Source organism: Ambystoma mexicanum, chromosome 1q, assembly GCF_040938575.1.
Source record: "Ambystoma mexicanum isolate Mex_15411 chromosome 1q, UKY_AmexF1_1, whole genome shotgun sequence".
NCBI classification, from domain to species: domain Eukaryota; kingdom Metazoa; phylum Chordata; class Amphibia; order Caudata; family Ambystomatidae; genus Ambystoma; species Ambystoma mexicanum.
In genome coordinates this window covers 657,117,332-657,135,627 of record NC_090922.1, presented here as the reverse complement: position 1 = coordinate 657,135,627, position 18,296 = coordinate 657,117,332, and the positions used below count along the sequence as shown (strand labels likewise).

Sequence of the window (18,296 nt, the reverse complement as noted above, 5' to 3'; positions counted from 1 at the left end):
CTGTACCCCTCCTTCAAAGGTGGCAACCAGCTCCACTTAGCTACCCTCAACTCTCGCTTTTCCAATAAACATGCCTCTGAACCTCCCACCTCCTTGAAGACTTTGACCTGGACGTCCTCGCTCTCACTGAGACGCGGTTCATGGCCAGCTCTGTCATTATTGTTGATGGCTACAAGATTCTCTCCAAGCCCAGGCCTAACCAGTCTGGTGGCGGAGTGGCCCAGATCTTTCCTGAATGGGTCCCTGCTGCTATCATACCCACTCAGTCCTACACTTCCTTCAAATGCCTCGTCTGCAGGCTTGGGGTGTCTCCAATCCTCTCGCTGATTCTTGTCACGATCTACAGGACCTCTGGTCCGGTCTCCCTCTTCCTTTCAGAGTGGTCTGACCTCTCCTCCTCTCTCCTGGCCTCCACCTCCAAGCTTCTCGTTCTCAGACTTAAATATTCACCTTGACTTCTCTGATGCGGCCTCTGGACTCTCCTGCAGCCCCCGTGACTCTGTTTCTTCACCATTCTTCCCTCCAGTCCGACTCACTCAACCAGACGCACCTTAGATGCTCTCATCTCAGCAGACATCCCCATCTCCAACCTTCTCACTATACATCTCTCCTGGTGCGATCATGCTCTCCTGTCCTTCCACCTGGATCTCTTGGGTCCGCCGGCTAAGCCTCAGACCACACTGCCATCTCCTTCATCATTTGACCGATGAAGCGAGTGCCAGTTGCTGCTTTTGCTGCCACTTTCATTCCCCCTCCCACTACAGCCACTGACTCTCACACAAACAGCTCTTGCTAACCTTCAACTCCCCATCTCCAACACTCTGGACAACCTTGCCCCAGTAATGAGTATCTGCATGAAGCATGCCTCGAAGCCCAATACCTGGTATGAATCCAACCTAGTCTCTCTGAATGAAAGTGCAGAGCTGCTGAGCAGAAGTGGCAGACTTCAAGCACATCCTCTGACAGACTGGCCTGCCACCTGCTCCAAAGGCAATACAGACTCTCCATCTGCTCGAAGAAGGCCTATATCCAAACTTGCATCTCTGGGGCCAACAACAACATGGCTGAACAGTTCAGAAACTTCAAGGAACTCGTCAATCCTACTGCAGTCTCTGCCTCTCCTCTGCCATTCGTGACCCTCTGCACTGCAATGGCCTCCCACTTCATAACCAAAACTCAGGACATCCTGTCCTCACTCTCCTCTACATCAAACCCTTCTCCCTCTCCCGCTCTCAGGCCTCACTTGGCGCCCCTCTCCCCTTCCCTCCTCTTTCTTGGCCACATCACCGAATGAGGTTTGTAGACAAGTCCCCTTTATGAAAGTCTCTTCCAAACAGGTGCTCCCCTGCTCCTCCAGAACTATCAAGGACAACATTGCCTCCTTTGCTCGGGACTTGGCTCATTTCTGCAATCACTCCTTTGCCACTGGCTCCTTCCCACTAATCCTCCTCTAACACTACCTTGTGCACCCTCTCCTCAAAAACCCTTCTGTTGACCCCTCCTGCCCAGGTAACTACTACTCTATCACCATTACCCCCTTCCTGGGCAAACTCTTGAAGATGCTGGTCATCTCTCAGCTGATCCACCACAATCAATCTGTTGGTTGTCTCCACGACCACAAGTCGGGCCTCAGAGCAGCCTGAGACATGGAAATTGCACTCCTAAACACCTCTGAAGACTTGCTTTCAGATCTCGATTCCAAATCTCCTTCCGTTCTCATCCTTCTCGACCTTTCCTCTGCCTTTGATATGGTCAATCATGACACACTTATAAATAGCATCACGGACCTGGCACTGGACTATTTGACGTCCTTCCTTGCCGACTGACATTCCAGGGTCAACTCGCTCCTTTTCTCTCCTCCGTCACAATCTCCACCTGTGGTGTCCCTCAGGGCTCTATACTCTCGCTGTGGCTCTTCAACATCTACCTTGCTCCTCTAGCCCCTTTGATCTCCACCTTCTCTCCTAACTACCAGTGTTATGCGGATGACACACAGCTCACCTTCAAGCTTCCCACCACTGCCTCCTCTTCTTCCTCTCCCATTCCTGACTGACTGACTGCTATTCAGGCATGGCGTGCTGCTAACGAACTCTGCAATAATGCCAGCAAGACTGAGATCCTTCTCATTGGGACCAGATCCCTCATACTCTCTGGCCGTCCTCCATGAGCTCCCCTCGCTTCACCCTCCTGTGAGGCAAAAAACCTTGGTGTCATCTTCGACTCCTCTCCTTACATCACAGACCTTGCCAAGAAGGCCCACTTTCAGCTGCACCTCCTCAGAGGTCTTTTCCTTTTCCTTACCTTCCCCCAGAAATGTAATGTCTCCAGAGTTCTGGTCTTCTCTGGACTGGACTACTGCCACAACCTCTTCCTCAATCTGCCTAAATCCTCCCTTTGCCCCCTTTAACTAATCCAGAATCGGACTACAAGACTTATCCTTGGCCTCAAGACCAAGACTGCATCTCTCCAGCCCTCCCATCTATCCACTGGCTCCTGATTTCTGTGAGGATAAAGTTCGAGACCCTCTGCATCATTCACAAGGCTTTCTGGAGCCTGGGACCCTGCTATATCCAGCTTTCTCTCCTTAAAAACCTCCCTGCTAGAGCCCTTCGGTCTTCTAGCTCCAACACTCTGCAGATCAGATGCTTTTCCAAGGGGGGGGGGGAGTAGATATCTCTTTTCCACAGGACTCTCCCTCTGGAATGGCCTCCCTGCCCTTCTCAGAAATGAGCCGGATCTCGTCAAGTTCAAAAGCTTCTCAAGACCCTCCTTTTCTCTTCTTTCTTCCCTCTCCCCCCTCCCCTGCTAATGTCCCCCTCTGCCGCCTTTTCACTGGTTGCCTGGTTCCTTCCGATTCATACAGGGCACCAGGCCCTCCTCAACCAGTCCACCCCAGCACTTTGGTCTCATCTGACCCCCCCCCCACACCTCCCAACCTGCACTTGTCCTACCGGGCTCCCTCCCTCCGCACTAGCCCGGCTGGGCCTGTACCCCTTTGAGCCCATCCTGCCCATTCTTCACACTTAGCATGTGGACCTCCATTCCCCTGACACTTGTCCACCTAGCCTCCCTTTAGCACTCGCCTAGTCCAGGGGCCCTGTTCCCCCCCCCTTGCTCCCAAGCACTTGTGTGCTCTCCACTCAGACCGGCACTGCCTTCCCTCCTAGCATTAGCGCATTCCACTATGACCGGCACTTCCCCCCACTTCGCCTGTACTTCTTGTTACTGCACTTGCACGATCCGCATGACAAGGCCTAGTAGGACCGTTTTTGTTATTCTTCCTCTGTCCCCGTTTCCCATCTCTTCTGTCTTGTTGCACCCTGAAACACCATTCGCTGTATAGGTGCATTATAAAGACCCAATAGAATAAAAAATTAAAAAATAAGTAAAGAGCTGTGGAAGGGGTTAAGAAACCTGGGCATCCCAACAGTATGTTGTCCTTTCAAGGGAACTGCTGGCTCCTAAAACCAAAGTCCTGATAATCAAGTGTTGTTAGTGTCTCTTATTTCTGTGAAGTGTGGAGGGTCATAAGAACGAGTTGAACACTTTAGTGGTTTTAAATAAAATTATATAGATACCGCCTAACTTTCCCTATCGCTAAAGGGATCCCCCTACCTATCTAAACAAAACTAAGGGTGCTAGTCACTTATCAGAAAGTCCTAAAATAAAATCATACTTGGTCCAAACCTAGCTCAACATGAACCTACCAGTGAAATAAACAACTTCGACTCATCCAAGAGAAGATTCATATTCTCTTGGGTAGGCGATTTCTTCAATAGTCTCTGGATGAAATGTTTGTTTCACCAGTTTCCTCTTTGTATAATCTTTCTCAATAAAGCCTGGATATCTCCTCCATGAGGGCTTCAAAATCCTGGACAACACTCCCAAGTTGTGTGCTTTCTTTAAGAATATGTGGTTGCCAGTGAGTCTTTACATACTTTTGCAGAGTCTTGTCTCTTGTTTTACAGTCTCTCAATTCACCCTTTATTAGATTATGTGGGATTTCATCCCCTTGTAAAATGCCTCTCCTGGGATCTTTCTTTAGGGCTTTCTCTTTTATTCTCGTACTCTCTTTGTACTATGATGCCCTATTTCTTAAGACACGGCTTTGGGTTGTGTTTTCTCCAGTCTTCCTCTCTTGGCTTCCCTTCCTCCCAGGCTATCGGGGCCCATTTTCCCTTTATCACCCTTTTGGGTTTATTTGGTATTCGCTCTACGAGCTCCCTGCATTGGAGTTAAACAACTTTAGTCCTTGTGTCTTTTCTATGAGACTAGAACGAGTTACACTCTTCATGCATGTTGTCCCCCTCACAGGGTTGCTGGTTATTGGCTCTAGAAACCAGACATATTTCGCATTGGTAATACAACAATTGCGTTCCTCTTGACTCGTCTATATGACTGGGACGACTTGTACTCTTCATGTGTTCCTTATCCAGCTGCCTCCTGCTTTTCCCATGTTCCCATGTACCTTCAGGTGAGTATGGGAAGCTTGCAGGATTCGGCACTCTCGCTCGTGTATTCTTGTCAGTACTCAGTTTTCTCCCACTTGGCTTTCGTTGGCGTCCTGATCTCAGCTTGCCCTCGGGTTGCTGCCATTTTCGGACGCAGATGACAGGGAGTTCTGCTCGCTCCAAGGACTAATAGTCTCAGCGTAGTTGTCACCAGGCCCTGGACACCTCTTCTCTCTCGGGCAGCAGTTTCACCGGTGCCTTGCTGATTAGTCTCTCTGCGTCTCCCTTTGGTGATCCTCGCCCGTTTGAACGTTGCGGGCTCCGCAGCTAGCCTCGACTCTGTCCCTTCTTGGTGCAATCACGTCAGGGGGCTTCCTCTGGGTCCAATACTCTCTCACCTCACCTCCTCTCCTCATCTGAGTTAAGTGCAAGGTTCTTAAAGGGACATCATCTTTTGCGTTCTCTGATGGTTATGCTTCAACAGTGCCTACAGCCACATATACAGAGGTTTCATTTTTCTTCTCAGTAGCCAATCCCATATATGCGGATAGTGTGGCTGATCCAGGGAGTTCCTCAAAGGAACGGGAGTCCTTGTTCCCTAAGGGAGAGTCACTCTCAGTGAGGTCCCACTTGTCCAGACCCCTAGTGAGGGTTTTGCAGAGCAGAATAATCTCCCTAGCCTCACAGGGGGAGCCTCCCCCTTGGGGAGAAGGGACAAATACCTTCAATTCGTCACAAACCATTCCTCTTACAGTGGTGGCTGCCCATCTGCAATGACAGGGAATTGACTTAGAAAATCCACATTTCCTTGCTCTTTCCCTTCCGATATTATATAGTGAAGCAAAGCGGTTGTAGATCGAGGAACCATCTCATGGTTTGTAATCAACCTCAATTTTATTCCTGACAGGTAGTACCTCAGGTGTACGACAACCCACTTGATTGCTAGAGCTTCAAGCTCTACAGTGGCATAGGACTCTTCTAGAGAGCTTCCTGCTGGTGTATAGAAGCGGAAAGTCAATCCCTGTCATACTCCTTTATTTATTAGGTATTTATAATGCGCCTATACAGCAAAATGGTGTTTCAAGGAGCATCAAGACAAGGGAGGGGGAGGTATTGGGAAGAAAAAAAAACAATGTTCCTACTAGGTCTTGAGACATTCGAATTGTGCAAGTGCAATAATAACAGTGCAGGGGCGGGGTGAAGGGGCTTGAATATTTTGGGGGAACAGGGAAGAAGACAAACAATGTTCCTACTAGGTCGTGAGATGATTTGGAGCATGCAAGTGCGTAACAGAAATGAGGGCAGAGGAGGATAAGTGTGGGACAGAGAGGAGGGTGATGCACAGGGGGAGGGAGGAGATGGGTACATTAAGTGCAAGTGGACAGGTTCACTTGCACTTTTGAGGAGAGGGTCCACAAGGGAGTGCAAGAGGAGTAGCGGGAAGGAGCCAGTAGCAAGGAAGAAATCAGAATCAGCCAATACTGGAGCAAGAGAGGCAATGTTGTCCTTGATATTTCTGGAGGAGGAGGGGAGCACCCGTTTGTCTAGCGACCTCATCAGGTGATAGGGAAAGATGAGGACAGTAGGAGGGAAGGAGAGAGGGGGGGGCCAAGGGAGACCTGTGAGCGGGTTAAGGAGAAGCCCAACGCCAGCCTCAACACAGCAGCAATTCAACAATCAAGCTTCAAGAAGCTTAGGTTTCAAAATACAGCAGAAAAAGCAAAACACCTAGATGCAAGATTCCTGGAAGAGGGAAAAAGTCTACGTAGCCTTGAGAGACTACTGCACCCAAGCCCACTTTCAATGCATCAGTTTGTAGAAGAAATTCTTTGTTAAAATCGGACATCTTAAGGACAGGTGCCTGATGGTTTTCAGACCATCAAAGCTCGCTTGGTCTTGTTTATTCCAAACTAATTTCTGGTGTTGTGAATTTAGTTGTTTGTCCATCAGGTAAGTTACCGAGGTGGAGTAGTTGGGGAAGATCCTGGTTGGTTTTAGGGGTTGATGTTTGTTGAACCGACTTTACTTTCTCAGTTTGAGGTTGGATCAGGCCATTCCCCACAAAGAATCTGAGATATAGTGGACTGGGCCAAGTGACGCTTCTAAGGGTTTGGTCTTAGATCTGCTTTCCTAAGAGCACAGGCGATCGAGTAAAGATGGTGTAGATGCTCCGGCCAGCTAATACTATGGACCACGATTTTGTCCAGATAGGTCCAACAGAAAGCAGTGTATTGGTTCAATAATTTATCCATGAGCCGTTGAAAAGTGGCAGGAGCTCCGTGTAATCCGAAGGGTAAGAATTTGAACTAGAAAAGTACTTGTAGTGTTGAAAAGGCGGTCCTTTCCCTATATGCCGCATTTTAAAGAAACCTGCCAATATCCTTTAGTTAAAATCGAGAGTAGAAATGTATTTGACTGTCCCTAACATCTCGATTAAATCATCAATGCAGGGTGGACCGTCTATGTCTATCGCTATCCTAGAGAAAGGGACCTCAATAATCAGTAGGGGATGTAGAGGCGCTACCAGGACGGGAGTTGTTGCTGTCTTTTGGCAGATGTCACACGCAAATACATAGTTTTTAACATCTGTAAAAACTCCAGACCAATAGAATCGAGGCAAAACTTGACTGTGTTTTACCTCCTCCCTGATGAGCGGTTGTCAAGTGTGCATGAGCTAATTCCAAAACCACTCTTCTTTGACTTTGGAGAAGCACTAGTTGTGTTCGGACCAAGCCATATTTTACCAAATCCCCTCTATAGAACAGGTCCTTCTTGAGGAAGAAGAAAGGTCCCACCTGGCTGTGTCCTGCTTCCTTGGTAGTTACCCTACCGAAGGCCTCTGTAGGAGCCGGGACAATCCGATGGTCAAAGGCTACGTCTGGTAGGGGTGAAACCTCCTCTAATTCTTCCTGGCCAATTTCTATTGGGGGAATGTTGGCTTCTCCAAAAGCCCTTAGCCCCCTTTATGTCTCTCCTAACTTTCGTGTTTTTGGGGCAATGGAAATAAAAAAAATATAGAATGCAATGGGCTATTTTCTCTCCCTCTTTAACAGCATTATTATTACTGTGATTGTTGATGTCTCCCCTAAAGTCATGGTCCCCAACACCTGCCATATAATCTACCCCATATCGCCATGCTAATCCTGACTTTGAGGCTAGCCCACTATAGGTACCACGGGGTGGGGCAAGAGTAAGTCCTGTGGGTATCAATCATCTCATTTAGAGGAATCAAGATTCCCTCTGTACTTTGTAAGTTAAAGCCTTTGCACTCTTGTGTGGCTACAGTAGGGGCTCTGCCTTTACGGCCTACTTTGGTAAACAGCACAGGTCCCCAATTTCTATCAGTTGGGTGACATCCCACTTCTAACATCATGTATGGTGGGTTAGAAAGAGTCAGACACATTTAGGACATTCTACATTTTCTTTCAAATAAGAGTAAGGCATGCCTGTCCCTATTGCCAGAGGGAATACCCTACCCATGTAAAGGAACTAAAAGGTGCTCCTTAGATGTCAGGAAGTCCAAAGTAAAAATGTCCTCCATCCAAACTAACTCTACCACTATACATAACTAAATTGAATAGAACAAGAGAATGTATTTTCTTTCCCTGGTGTACTGGTAGTCTCTTATACAGAGTTTTCTCTTTGGAACAGATATTTCTTTACGTAATCTCCTTTGATAGCCTCTGTTATCAACTCTTGTAGTTCTTCAAAAATATTCTTGGTTTTCGTGCTTTCTGTGGTCCTATACTTAGAATATCTTTCCTTCAAATAGTTCCTCACACCCTTGTCATCACTTATAGACTCAGTCTTTTGATTCAGGCTTTCATAAATTGGGTTTATCTTGATCCCCTTTTTGGCTTTCCTTGTCAAGGATTGTCTCTGTTAGGCTGTCTCCTCTTATCTTGTTCACTTGCCAGTTTATTTTCTCTCTCTCAATACGTGTTTCTAGTTTGGACTTTCTTCAGTACTCAATTCTGAAGACAAATAGTGTTTTCCCTTCCTCCCAGGATTTTGTTTCCAGTCTGTTGGTTCCCCAACTGGTTTGGTGTGATGAATCGACCATGAGTCACCCCTAAACCTGGCCGAGGACCCTTCACATGTGGCCAGGCAAGGGCAGACACTTCCTGATCTAGACCCTGCAGGTGGTGTTCTGCGGGAGAATCACAAGGGGTGGTCAGGAAGACTGGGGAAACCCCCTGTTTAACTTTCCCGGGAACCCTACACATTTAATGGCTTTCTGCCAAACAGGTGAAGTTAGAAAGTCCCATAATCCTGTAAGTACTGGGACGAAAGAGGGCTGAAGAGCAATGTTGCAGCAGCAGTAAGGCAATTAAGCCTGATAGCCCACACCTGAGGGAAGCTGAGAGGCTTAAAAGGCCCCCTCAGGTGTAGGCCATTGGAAGGAGCTGGAACTATGGCTGGAGTGTATGCAGCAGTAGTAGAAGCAGGAAGAAACAAGCACAGTGTTGGCAATCCAGACATAGGCGGGAGAACCGAAGAGACGCCGGGACTCTGATTCAGCCGATTTCAATTGCTTGTCCTGTGAGGGTCCTGTTCCCCCAAACTCTGATGTGCAGTGGTTGCACAGCGGAAGGCATGAAGGAAAACTGATTTTCCCCAGGGGAACATGATTGCAGCGATTGCGCAGCAGGAAGCACGCCGAGTCCGTGGACAGGAGTTGCTGTTAAGCCGTGGGTCTTAATTGCATGGCCGAACCACAGACGCCTTCAGCGAGGAAGGGTGTGGGTCCAGATTGAAGTCAGAAGTTGGATGTCCTGCAGCATGCAAATGAAGGAATACAGAATCCAGTGAGTCAAACCGAGCATTCCGATTCCTTGCGCAAGCACTACCAGCAACAGTATCCAGAAATACAATCACTTGCATATGAGCAAGAGTGATGTTGGACCGACTGTTAATTGTTGAACAATGGAATACTTGAATTGTAGTACTTGTGTATAAGCTCACTCTCTCTCTCTCTCACACACACACTCTCTCACACACACACTCTCTCACACACACTCACACTCACTCGTTTGAGACAGAAACAAGGTGAAACTTCATTTTGTAACTTTAATGTGAAAACAGCTAAAGGAATGGCTGTGTGTGCCTAGTAACGAAACAGGAAGGAAGAGTGACCTCTGAATCTGAGCCAAAAAAAAAACAATTCTGACAATAGACGTTATGTGTTTTAACATTGTTGTTACAAGTTGTAAAGAGCAAGCATTGCCCAAACCAAGAAAGAACAAAGTGTTTCCCAAATTAAGACTGAAACCAGCCTTTCCCAGAGACTAAGAATGGAGTAAGCATTACTGTGAACCAAATATAACACCAGCATTGTCTAAGCCAAGTGTGTGAAGTATAACCTGAAGCCAAGGGAGTGGCATCAAAGCTTTTGGGTAATTATCCTGGCTAGCAGAATACAGAGGGGTAAAGGCAATGTTGGGGAAGGGAAACGTGCTACTTATAATTACACTTTAAAGCTGATACAACCTATATTGCCAAATTCAATAGGAGGAAGAGAGAAATGTGTCCAAAAGGCAATTTTGGGTTGTAAATGCTGCAGACAAGAATGGCAAAGAGACTGCCCCTCTGAAAAGGGAAGTTCAGAGGAAGAGTGCCATGCTTACTGGACGCTGTTGAAGTACCATAAAGTGAATAGTGTCATATCTGAAAACTAGTGAAGTCACAAAGTACTGAATCTGTGGGGGTGTATTTGGTTGTCAGTATATTTGACACTTCAGTAGCCCAATTGAAGGCAGAATACTATGAGACAGAAGAGTAGATCCTCAAGGTAAAATCTTGCAGAAATTACTTGACGTTGAGAGTTGCTAAAATGAAAGTAGAAGTGCTGTGAAGTTATCCTGACAATACAAGCTGTTATTCCTAATCTTATAATTTATTTATTAATGTGTTATAGCTTAATATAAGCTTTTCACATTTCATTAAACCAATACAAATTACAGAAAGTAAATACTATTGTAGCTTCATAAAACATATAAAAAAAGACTATATTAAGAATGATAATTAAGAGAAAACAAAAACAATAGTAGGTAAAAAAGATTTTCAATACACCAGAAATCAAGAGAATGCAATCAAATGATGTGTGAACAGTACATTGGCATTGATCTTTGTTCACTGATGTTCAATTCTTATTTACAGCAATTTCACATTCTTGAGACTCTAAAAGACAAATTGCTAGTACAGACATCTATTGATTTGTAAGTGAGGCTTTGACCCACCGATAGATTAAAGCAGCAAAGCATCTATATAGTTATATCCAGTAGTTTCTCTACAGTCAACCATACGTTATACATTGCAATATAAAGTGTCATCCCAATTGCGCTAATCGCCCTTAAGCAAAAGTCATTGCTGCTTATGTGGTCCATTCTATGGACAAAATCAGCATAACATGTTGAGTAACTTTTTAGCACAACAGGGCATCTAGTTAAGACATGTTTACCAGTTTCAGTATCGGATAAATTCATACAGAGCCGGCAGAAGCGTTCTGATATAATAAGATTACTCATAATCCCGCTAATGGCCAGTACCGGTAACTGGTCAAGCCTCAGCAAGAGGATGAATCGTTTCAGGCGAGGTGAAGGGCAAAGAGACAGGTATGGTAACGGCTTCTTAAAGTTGTATCTCATGTGTTGAACACATTTGTAGCGTTTCAGATCTTCCAGATGTGCAAAATTGTCAATCCAGTTATCTAATTCAGACTTCTTAGACAATGCTAGTAATGAAATGGCTGTATCCCCATTTGGCCTATTGATCCAGACAATCTTCTCCAGGTAGCAGTCCATATGGTTTTTCACGAATGGATATGTGGAAGGTTTATTAATTTCACTGTACATAGCAGTCAGCAAGAGGTTATCTGAATACAATGTCATTTTTAGGTACAGTTCAGCCCTTTTTCTGAGTACCTGAGATTTCCACGAGATGAGGCCCAGCTCCAGTCTAAGGATGGCCATGGGAATACATGACGGAAGTCCAAGTATTTTCTTCCAGTATTTCCCCTCAAGTGTCTGCAGCCACCCCAGGTCCATCAGCTGTAAGGATTCTAGCCCATAGGTGGTCATGGATGCTAATACCTGCAGGTATAATTGTCGTGCAGCCCAAATAGTGTACCCACCATGAGAAATAGAAAAACGGTAGATCAGGGCAGTAATTTAGGCCGCTCGCGTGATTCAAGCTTGCTTACACATAGTATATTGGCCCTTGTGCTCGATCTCAATGCCCAAATATCTGTAATAGGGTGTGTAGTGAATTGCAGAGCCATGTATTTTAACACTCACTTGTGCTAATCTTATAATGAAAGACCTACTGTTAACCAAGATCTGTGTTTCATTGGAAACCTCCAAAATGTCTGAAAATATGACAATGTGTGATTTGGCCAAATTTCGGCTTTTTGAAAATTCTGAACGGCCAAAAAGTTCGACCAGATCACTCATTCGGTGCTGGGGGCCTGCAGGGGTGTCCCCCGCAGCCATCCCAAAAAAAGAAAAGGCCCCTGCAGCACCAGTTCCCGATCCCGGGAGTGAAAGGGAACAGGCATTGCAGGGACACAAGGTGTGTAGGGGTGTGGGGGTGTGGTAGCGGTGTGGGTGGGGGCAGGGGCCAAGTTGTAAATGTTCAGAGGAGAAAAGACCGAAGATTATTTTGGAAAAATAATGTCTTTTCTCACTCGAACATTTGGATCACAGGCTTTCAACCGGGATCCTGTTTCATTAACCTTACAATCAACCTTACCAGAAGATGTGTTTACCTTAACCTAACAAAGAACTGTGGTATGTATTCTAGGACAACTAGAAGTTGTGGCAAAGCATCTTGGTTGGGAATAACATTGATGCTGTTTTATGAAGTGGAAAGTCTTTGTGCCAACAAGAAGAGAAGCTTTTCTTTTGTTTGAACTTTGGTTAACAGAACTTTGTTTTAACATTGAAGGAGCCAAAAACCAAATTAAGACTGTTCTACAAACCCGTATTTCCTTGTTTCTTTTTGTTGAACATTTAAACCAAATTTAACTTGAAACCTGGGGAAAGGGAGTTCATCCAGGTTAGCAAGGAAAAACAGTGAATATCAGTGTTGGTGTTATTGTGAATTGCCATATTCTTTATGTATTTTGGTGTTTCGGTGTGAGGGCAAGATATCCTGTGTTAAGTGTTTTCCTTTAGTTTGGATAGGCAGGGAAATCCTTGTCAAAGTAGGGATAGTGAGGTGTTTGAATAACGTATGATTTATTAAAATGGCATGTTTTGAGAAATCAACCAAAAGTTGTCCGCCTCACATTTCTTGCTAACCAGGTTCTTCAATGATATTGCTCTTATTAAATAACCTGGTTGGGGACGACGGGTATCATGTGATTTGCGTTCTTGGGTTTTTACAGTTCCAATTACACAGTCCTATATTTACTCTCTCGTCCTTAGTACTGGGATGAGTTACTTCACACATATAATAGTTACCCGGATTCTCACGCTTTTCCCAGTTTCCCCTGTCTTCTCGTTATGCAGGGGCTGGTTGCAGAACTCTGCTCTCCCTCCAGTTAGCTTCCTCACTCGTCAGTTTCCCGCTCTCCATCGGGTTTATACCGTACATGGGCACTGGCAATCAGAAGCTGTCGCGCTTCTCACCATGGTAGTCTCAGCATCGTTGTTCGGGCACCCTGCAAGTGTGGTCACGCCACCACCAGGTACATCGGTTCTTTCTTCCTCCTCGTAACGCTGTCCTCGTGGTTGAACAGACTGGCCCTCCAGCGTCTTGTTGAAAGTCACAGGCTCTGCGACCTGCCTCGGCCCCACCTTCACAAGGCGTGGTGATGTCAGGGGGCTTCCCCTGCATGTTGCACTCTCTTCCTATCCCCTTGCTCTGACACAATATACGTCTCTTGTTAATGAGACATCTTACTTACTTTTCCCATATGCATTTCTTTTTACGTTGCCTTTAGCCAAACTTAAAGATGCCACACTACTCTTTATAGCAGACAGTCCCATGTATGCAGCCATGTTAGGTGGTTTAGGGAGTTTCTCACAGGAACAGGAGTCCTTGTCCCCAAATGGGAAGTCTTTACCAGTGAGGTCCCACTTACCTTGACCCCCAGAAGGTCTTGCAGAGTAGGTTCACCTCCCTAGCCTCACAGGGGGAGGCGGAAAGAATACCTGTGATTCGTCACACAACATTTGATTGAGACCATAGAGCAGCATGCAACACATCTGACTCTCTCCTTGGACGTTGGGCTGACTTTTTGGGAAAACATATCAATATGCATTTCATTTACCTCTTTACTCTTTGAATCCATCAGACTCTGGGGCTTTGAGTGTTGGACCACGTGCACTACCATACATTTAAATTGTCTCCTTTTAAAAATCACTTCTACTGTGATGATTCCAGCTGAGTCATCACTGATTTCCCCTCAGTGACATCCTCTTCTGTGGCCAGGGGACAGCAGTCACTGCCTGATCCTGACCCTGGGGGTGGCTACACGAGGGAGGATCACAGGGAAGGAGACAATTACTGTGGGGAGGTAGTGACTCCTTTGGATGAGACGCGGAATTCTCCCCTTTCCTCTGATGCAGACTCTATAATACCAAGTCTTTCATGGCTTACTTTCGCCTAACAGTTACACTCCATAGTAAAAGTCAGAAAACCTTTCCTTTATATTACTCTAGTAAGGCTTCCATCTATGACTCAAACACTCATAACTACTACATAACATCTTATGGTCTTGATGAGCCTTTTTGTGAAACTCTTTAATACCACGACCACGAAATGCAGTAACACCTATGGACTTCCACTCCCATAAACCCTCAGGTACTGAGATGAGGAAGAGGAGGAAGGAGTTTATGCAAACTAAGACTAGTTGAGAAAACGAGGAACCCCGAGCTGGGGCTCCTGACTGTGAGGCATTCAGACCCGTGTGGCTAGGCAGGGAGCGAAGTGCAGAGGAAGGGAAACAGTGGAGAGGCTGCAGGCGTTCCACCAGGGTTCACCAGTCTTGGGAAACATGTGGTTGCTGACGGACCCGTGTCGGATGCTGTCAGAGCATCTGCACATTACTGACGGGGAAGGAACAACACTGTGGAAGTGCGAGCAAGTGTGGAAACGCAAAGAAGATCCAGTGATTCTGCTTAGAGCAACAGGGAACCCTGGGGTGTTAGCACGCCAGCGAATGTTTGAACTGTAGGAAGTTACAAATGAAAGAAAGGTACAAAGTTTGTTTCAATGCAAACAAGGAAAAGTACAAGTTCAACTGCCAATAAGAACAACATTTGAAAGCGAACAAATCAAAATGCCATAACAATCCCCAGGCAAGTACGAATGCATGAGTTGTAAATGTGGGGGAAAGTTGAAGCAGGTGCTACCATAGCCAAATATACAGAGCACTTCAGGTTATATGTTGCTGTGGTACCGTGAAAAGAAAATTGAAACCAATAAGAAGTCCTGGCAGGGGAGTACACCAGGCACCAGTTGTATAAAGGGTTTGATACTGGGGGAAGATACCTGGCAGGGGAGTATACCGAGGGATCTGAAAAACCCAGAGAAGGATTCCTGGCAGGGCGTTTACCAGGCAATCCGCAAAAGTAGTAAAGGAAGACTTATGGAAATTGAAAAACTACGGAATGTATTGTTTGACGCTAAAGAAAGATTGAACCGTTGTGAATTCATGACAAGCTACAAAAGGAACTGTTGGATTAAGAAACCCCTTTTGAAACAAAGGAACTGTTGGGTAAAGAGATACTGTTAGCCAGCCTAATTAAAATCCAGGGTAAGGGATCTGCCCCTGGATCCAAGGATCTGTCCTTGGAAGCCTCCTTTGTTGGAACTAATCATATATTTTTTGGGTTTTGAACACTTTTTGCTAATATCACGTCAAATACATTTCCATGCACCTTTTGTTATTTTATTTATACTTTGAGGGCAAGCTTAGAATGACTGGACACAAGGACGGCTTTTAAGTTACTGACTACTTGACACAGACAAATCCTTAGTTTTATTTTTCCAGGTAGAGAGAATGCTCTTTGGAATAGGGCTAGAGAGGCGTTTTCCAACCCATTATATTTGAATAAAATGTCTGACTTTGAGAATAATATAACTTTCTGTCTGCGTCTCATTTCTGACTCCTCACACTACCCTTGGGCACCTCTACGGGATTCTTGCTGTCCACTGCCCAAAGCCGTTGACCTCTTTTCTCAAAATCTTGGGTTCCAACCCACCTCCTTCCCATGTCCTTAGATTCCATCCCTATGTTTACCCTAATTTTCAGTTCCAGGCAGTGTTCGGTCTTCAATTTCTTCATTCCAAACTTGGCTCTGCACCCATCTCAATGTTCCCAAGTCCCCAACACTCAATATGCTTCCTGCTATTACACAGGTTTCCCAGATCGTGTGTCATGCCAATCACTTGGCTAAGATTCAAAGTCCATTAATTACAGAGCTTTTAAACCTGCTCTACTATCCAAATCCATTTATTTAGATCTCAGTTGTCCATCTGTGAATTTAAATAAATTACTATACAATTCCTTGGAAGCTTCAGTACACTGGGACAATTGTTGAAGGGGGGGAGGAGATCTGTTAAAAGAAACACAACCACAAATAGGATAATATATGATTATAAAATGTATGGAATACCTTCTGGTTTTAATTTTTCTAGGAACCATTTTCTGAAAGACATGAAAGAGGATATTGTTTTAGAAAACAATGCATAACTTTAGCAAATTGCTGAAAAACTAACTACACAAAGAGAATTTGGCGACTATAAAATACATACATTTAACCTCACACAACACAGTCATTGGAGAAGTGAAAATCAGTCGCACATAATGGTTCTACAAGCAAGAGGCTAACTGGGAACTAATACACTTTTTAAAAGGACTCATCTGCGTTGGTTCTAATTAGCTGGACAGTCAAGCACTTAAAAAGCAATTTGATTTCTTAAACAGTATATTTCTTGCCATGTGATTGAATGCGGCACAAAGCGTAGAGGCCCAAGAGGGGGGTGGCAGCCCAAGAGATGGGGGTGGCTTACCGCCATGCAGTAAAGACGCACTCTGTACTGCTCCTGCTCGATCCGTTTTAATCTGAGCTGAAGTGCCGGGCACTGGAGAAACTAGATCCCAGCGGCAGCTGCAGATAGTGTGGGTACCCCCGGGGCATCAAGTGAGGCGACCCGCGTAAGATAAACGCGGTCCCGCCAGAACCTCAGCAAGCTAAGCGGGTGACCAAGATGGCAGCCCGTGATCCTTAGCGCACCTCAGGTCTGCTCTGCGAGAACCCTGATGCAGCAAGTAGAGGGAGCGGAGCGCAACAGCATCCCAAGCAGGGCGAAGAACACAACTGAAGCTGGTGAGCGCACAGCCGCAGCGGTCGCTGACAAGGCTACGAGGTAGGAAATATCCACTCTGTCTCTCTGCTGAGCCTCACTTTTCCTGGGTGTCGGATGCGTCTCGGAGGGCTCCTGTCTCCGGACGGCACACCAACCAACGAGACCAGGGAGGACCTCACGCTGTGAGCACAATAGATGGGACAGTCTGCCGGCAACATCAAAGGGGGAGCAGGCCCCCGAATAATAACACGACCCAACTCTCCACAAACAGACAAATAAACGCACAGAAACGGCAAGTAAAATGCCTGCAGCAAAAGCGTGCGCCAGTGAAAATAAAGCGGAGGAGCAAACGCACGAGAGCCAAAGGGCTTGATTCCCCGAAACACAGGCTAAACCAAGCCGTGGACAACATTGCTACAGTGGTCCAGGGATGGACTGCGGCGCAAGCAGCTGACACCCCACGAGGGGATACCAAACCACACAAGGGGAGCCTAGCAGGTAGCAAAACCCTGGGCTAGCAACGAAAGCGCACAACACGTGTGACACACATTACTTTAGCCTTGAAATAGGGGCGCAAGGCAGTACGCCTGGGCCAAAAAAAACTGCACTGCCCTAAACTCAGCGGATAGTCAGCACAGTATAACATAAAAGAAGCCTAAAAGCCACACCGAGTGCTGCAGAAGAGCTCAACCGCTGAACCAAGCCCAAGGATCACTAACCATATTGTAAGTCCTTCCATATGCCTACCAAAGCACCAAAGAACAGGTTTAAGCATCCCACTATCGACACATTTGTGAAGCCTGAAGGGACAACAGTACCCACTAAAATGGCGGTTTCAACTCAAACGACACTGGCCGAGCAAACCATGGGAGATCACCACATCCTGGCAGCAATAGCATCCTTAAAAACCGCACTGCAAGCAAAAATGGACACCATCATCACTGACGTGGGTCTTCTGAGACAAGATGTGCGAGCACTAGCAGAGAGGAGTGGGACGCTTGAAAAACAAGCAGAAAACACGACAGACCTAAAGGACACTCTCAGAGATGCTAAGGTGATGCAACAATGGATAAGGAGCCTAGAGGAGAGAGCGGATGACGCGGAAGGGAGAGCTTGGAGAAACAGGGTTAGAATAATTTGTCTACTGGAGGGCGAGGAAGGCAAGAGCCTCACGAATTCCATAGAGAGCATGCTGTTACAAGAAACAGGCCGTGGAAACCTCACACAGGGCTTCACTGTAGAACGAGCACCCAGATCACTTGCTAAAAAAACCCGCCTGGGGCCCCTCTGCGGCCTATAATAGCAAGGGTATAAAACCATAAAAGACAGAAAAAATACTGGAGTACTTCAGGATGGGAGGCTCGATCACGAGAGCATCAGCAAAAATCACTGCATACCCCCACTCTTCTTTACAAGTACAGAAAAGGAGAATGTATTTTGCTTCAGTAAAAAAGATTTCAAGAAACCAAACTTAAATACATGCTGTTATACCCAGCATGTCTGAAAATCATATGCAAAGGCTGTGCC

At 46.0% G+C, this 18,296-nt stretch overlaps 1 protein-coding gene across 1 annotated transcript in view; it reads right to left on the bottom strand.

Annotated features, from left to right (window-relative positions):
- ITPA (inosine triphosphatase) overlaps window positions 1-18,296 on the bottom strand; it is a 362,873-nt gene that overhangs the window by 159,242 nt on the left and 185,335 nt on the right. Inside the window, exon 5 of the mRNA XM_069641242.1 lies at window positions 16,076-16,107. Within this exon, the coding sequence (XP_069497343.1) occupies window positions 16,076-16,107 (32 nt within the window). The remainder of the gene's footprint in view (window positions 1-16,075; window positions 16,108-18,296) is intronic.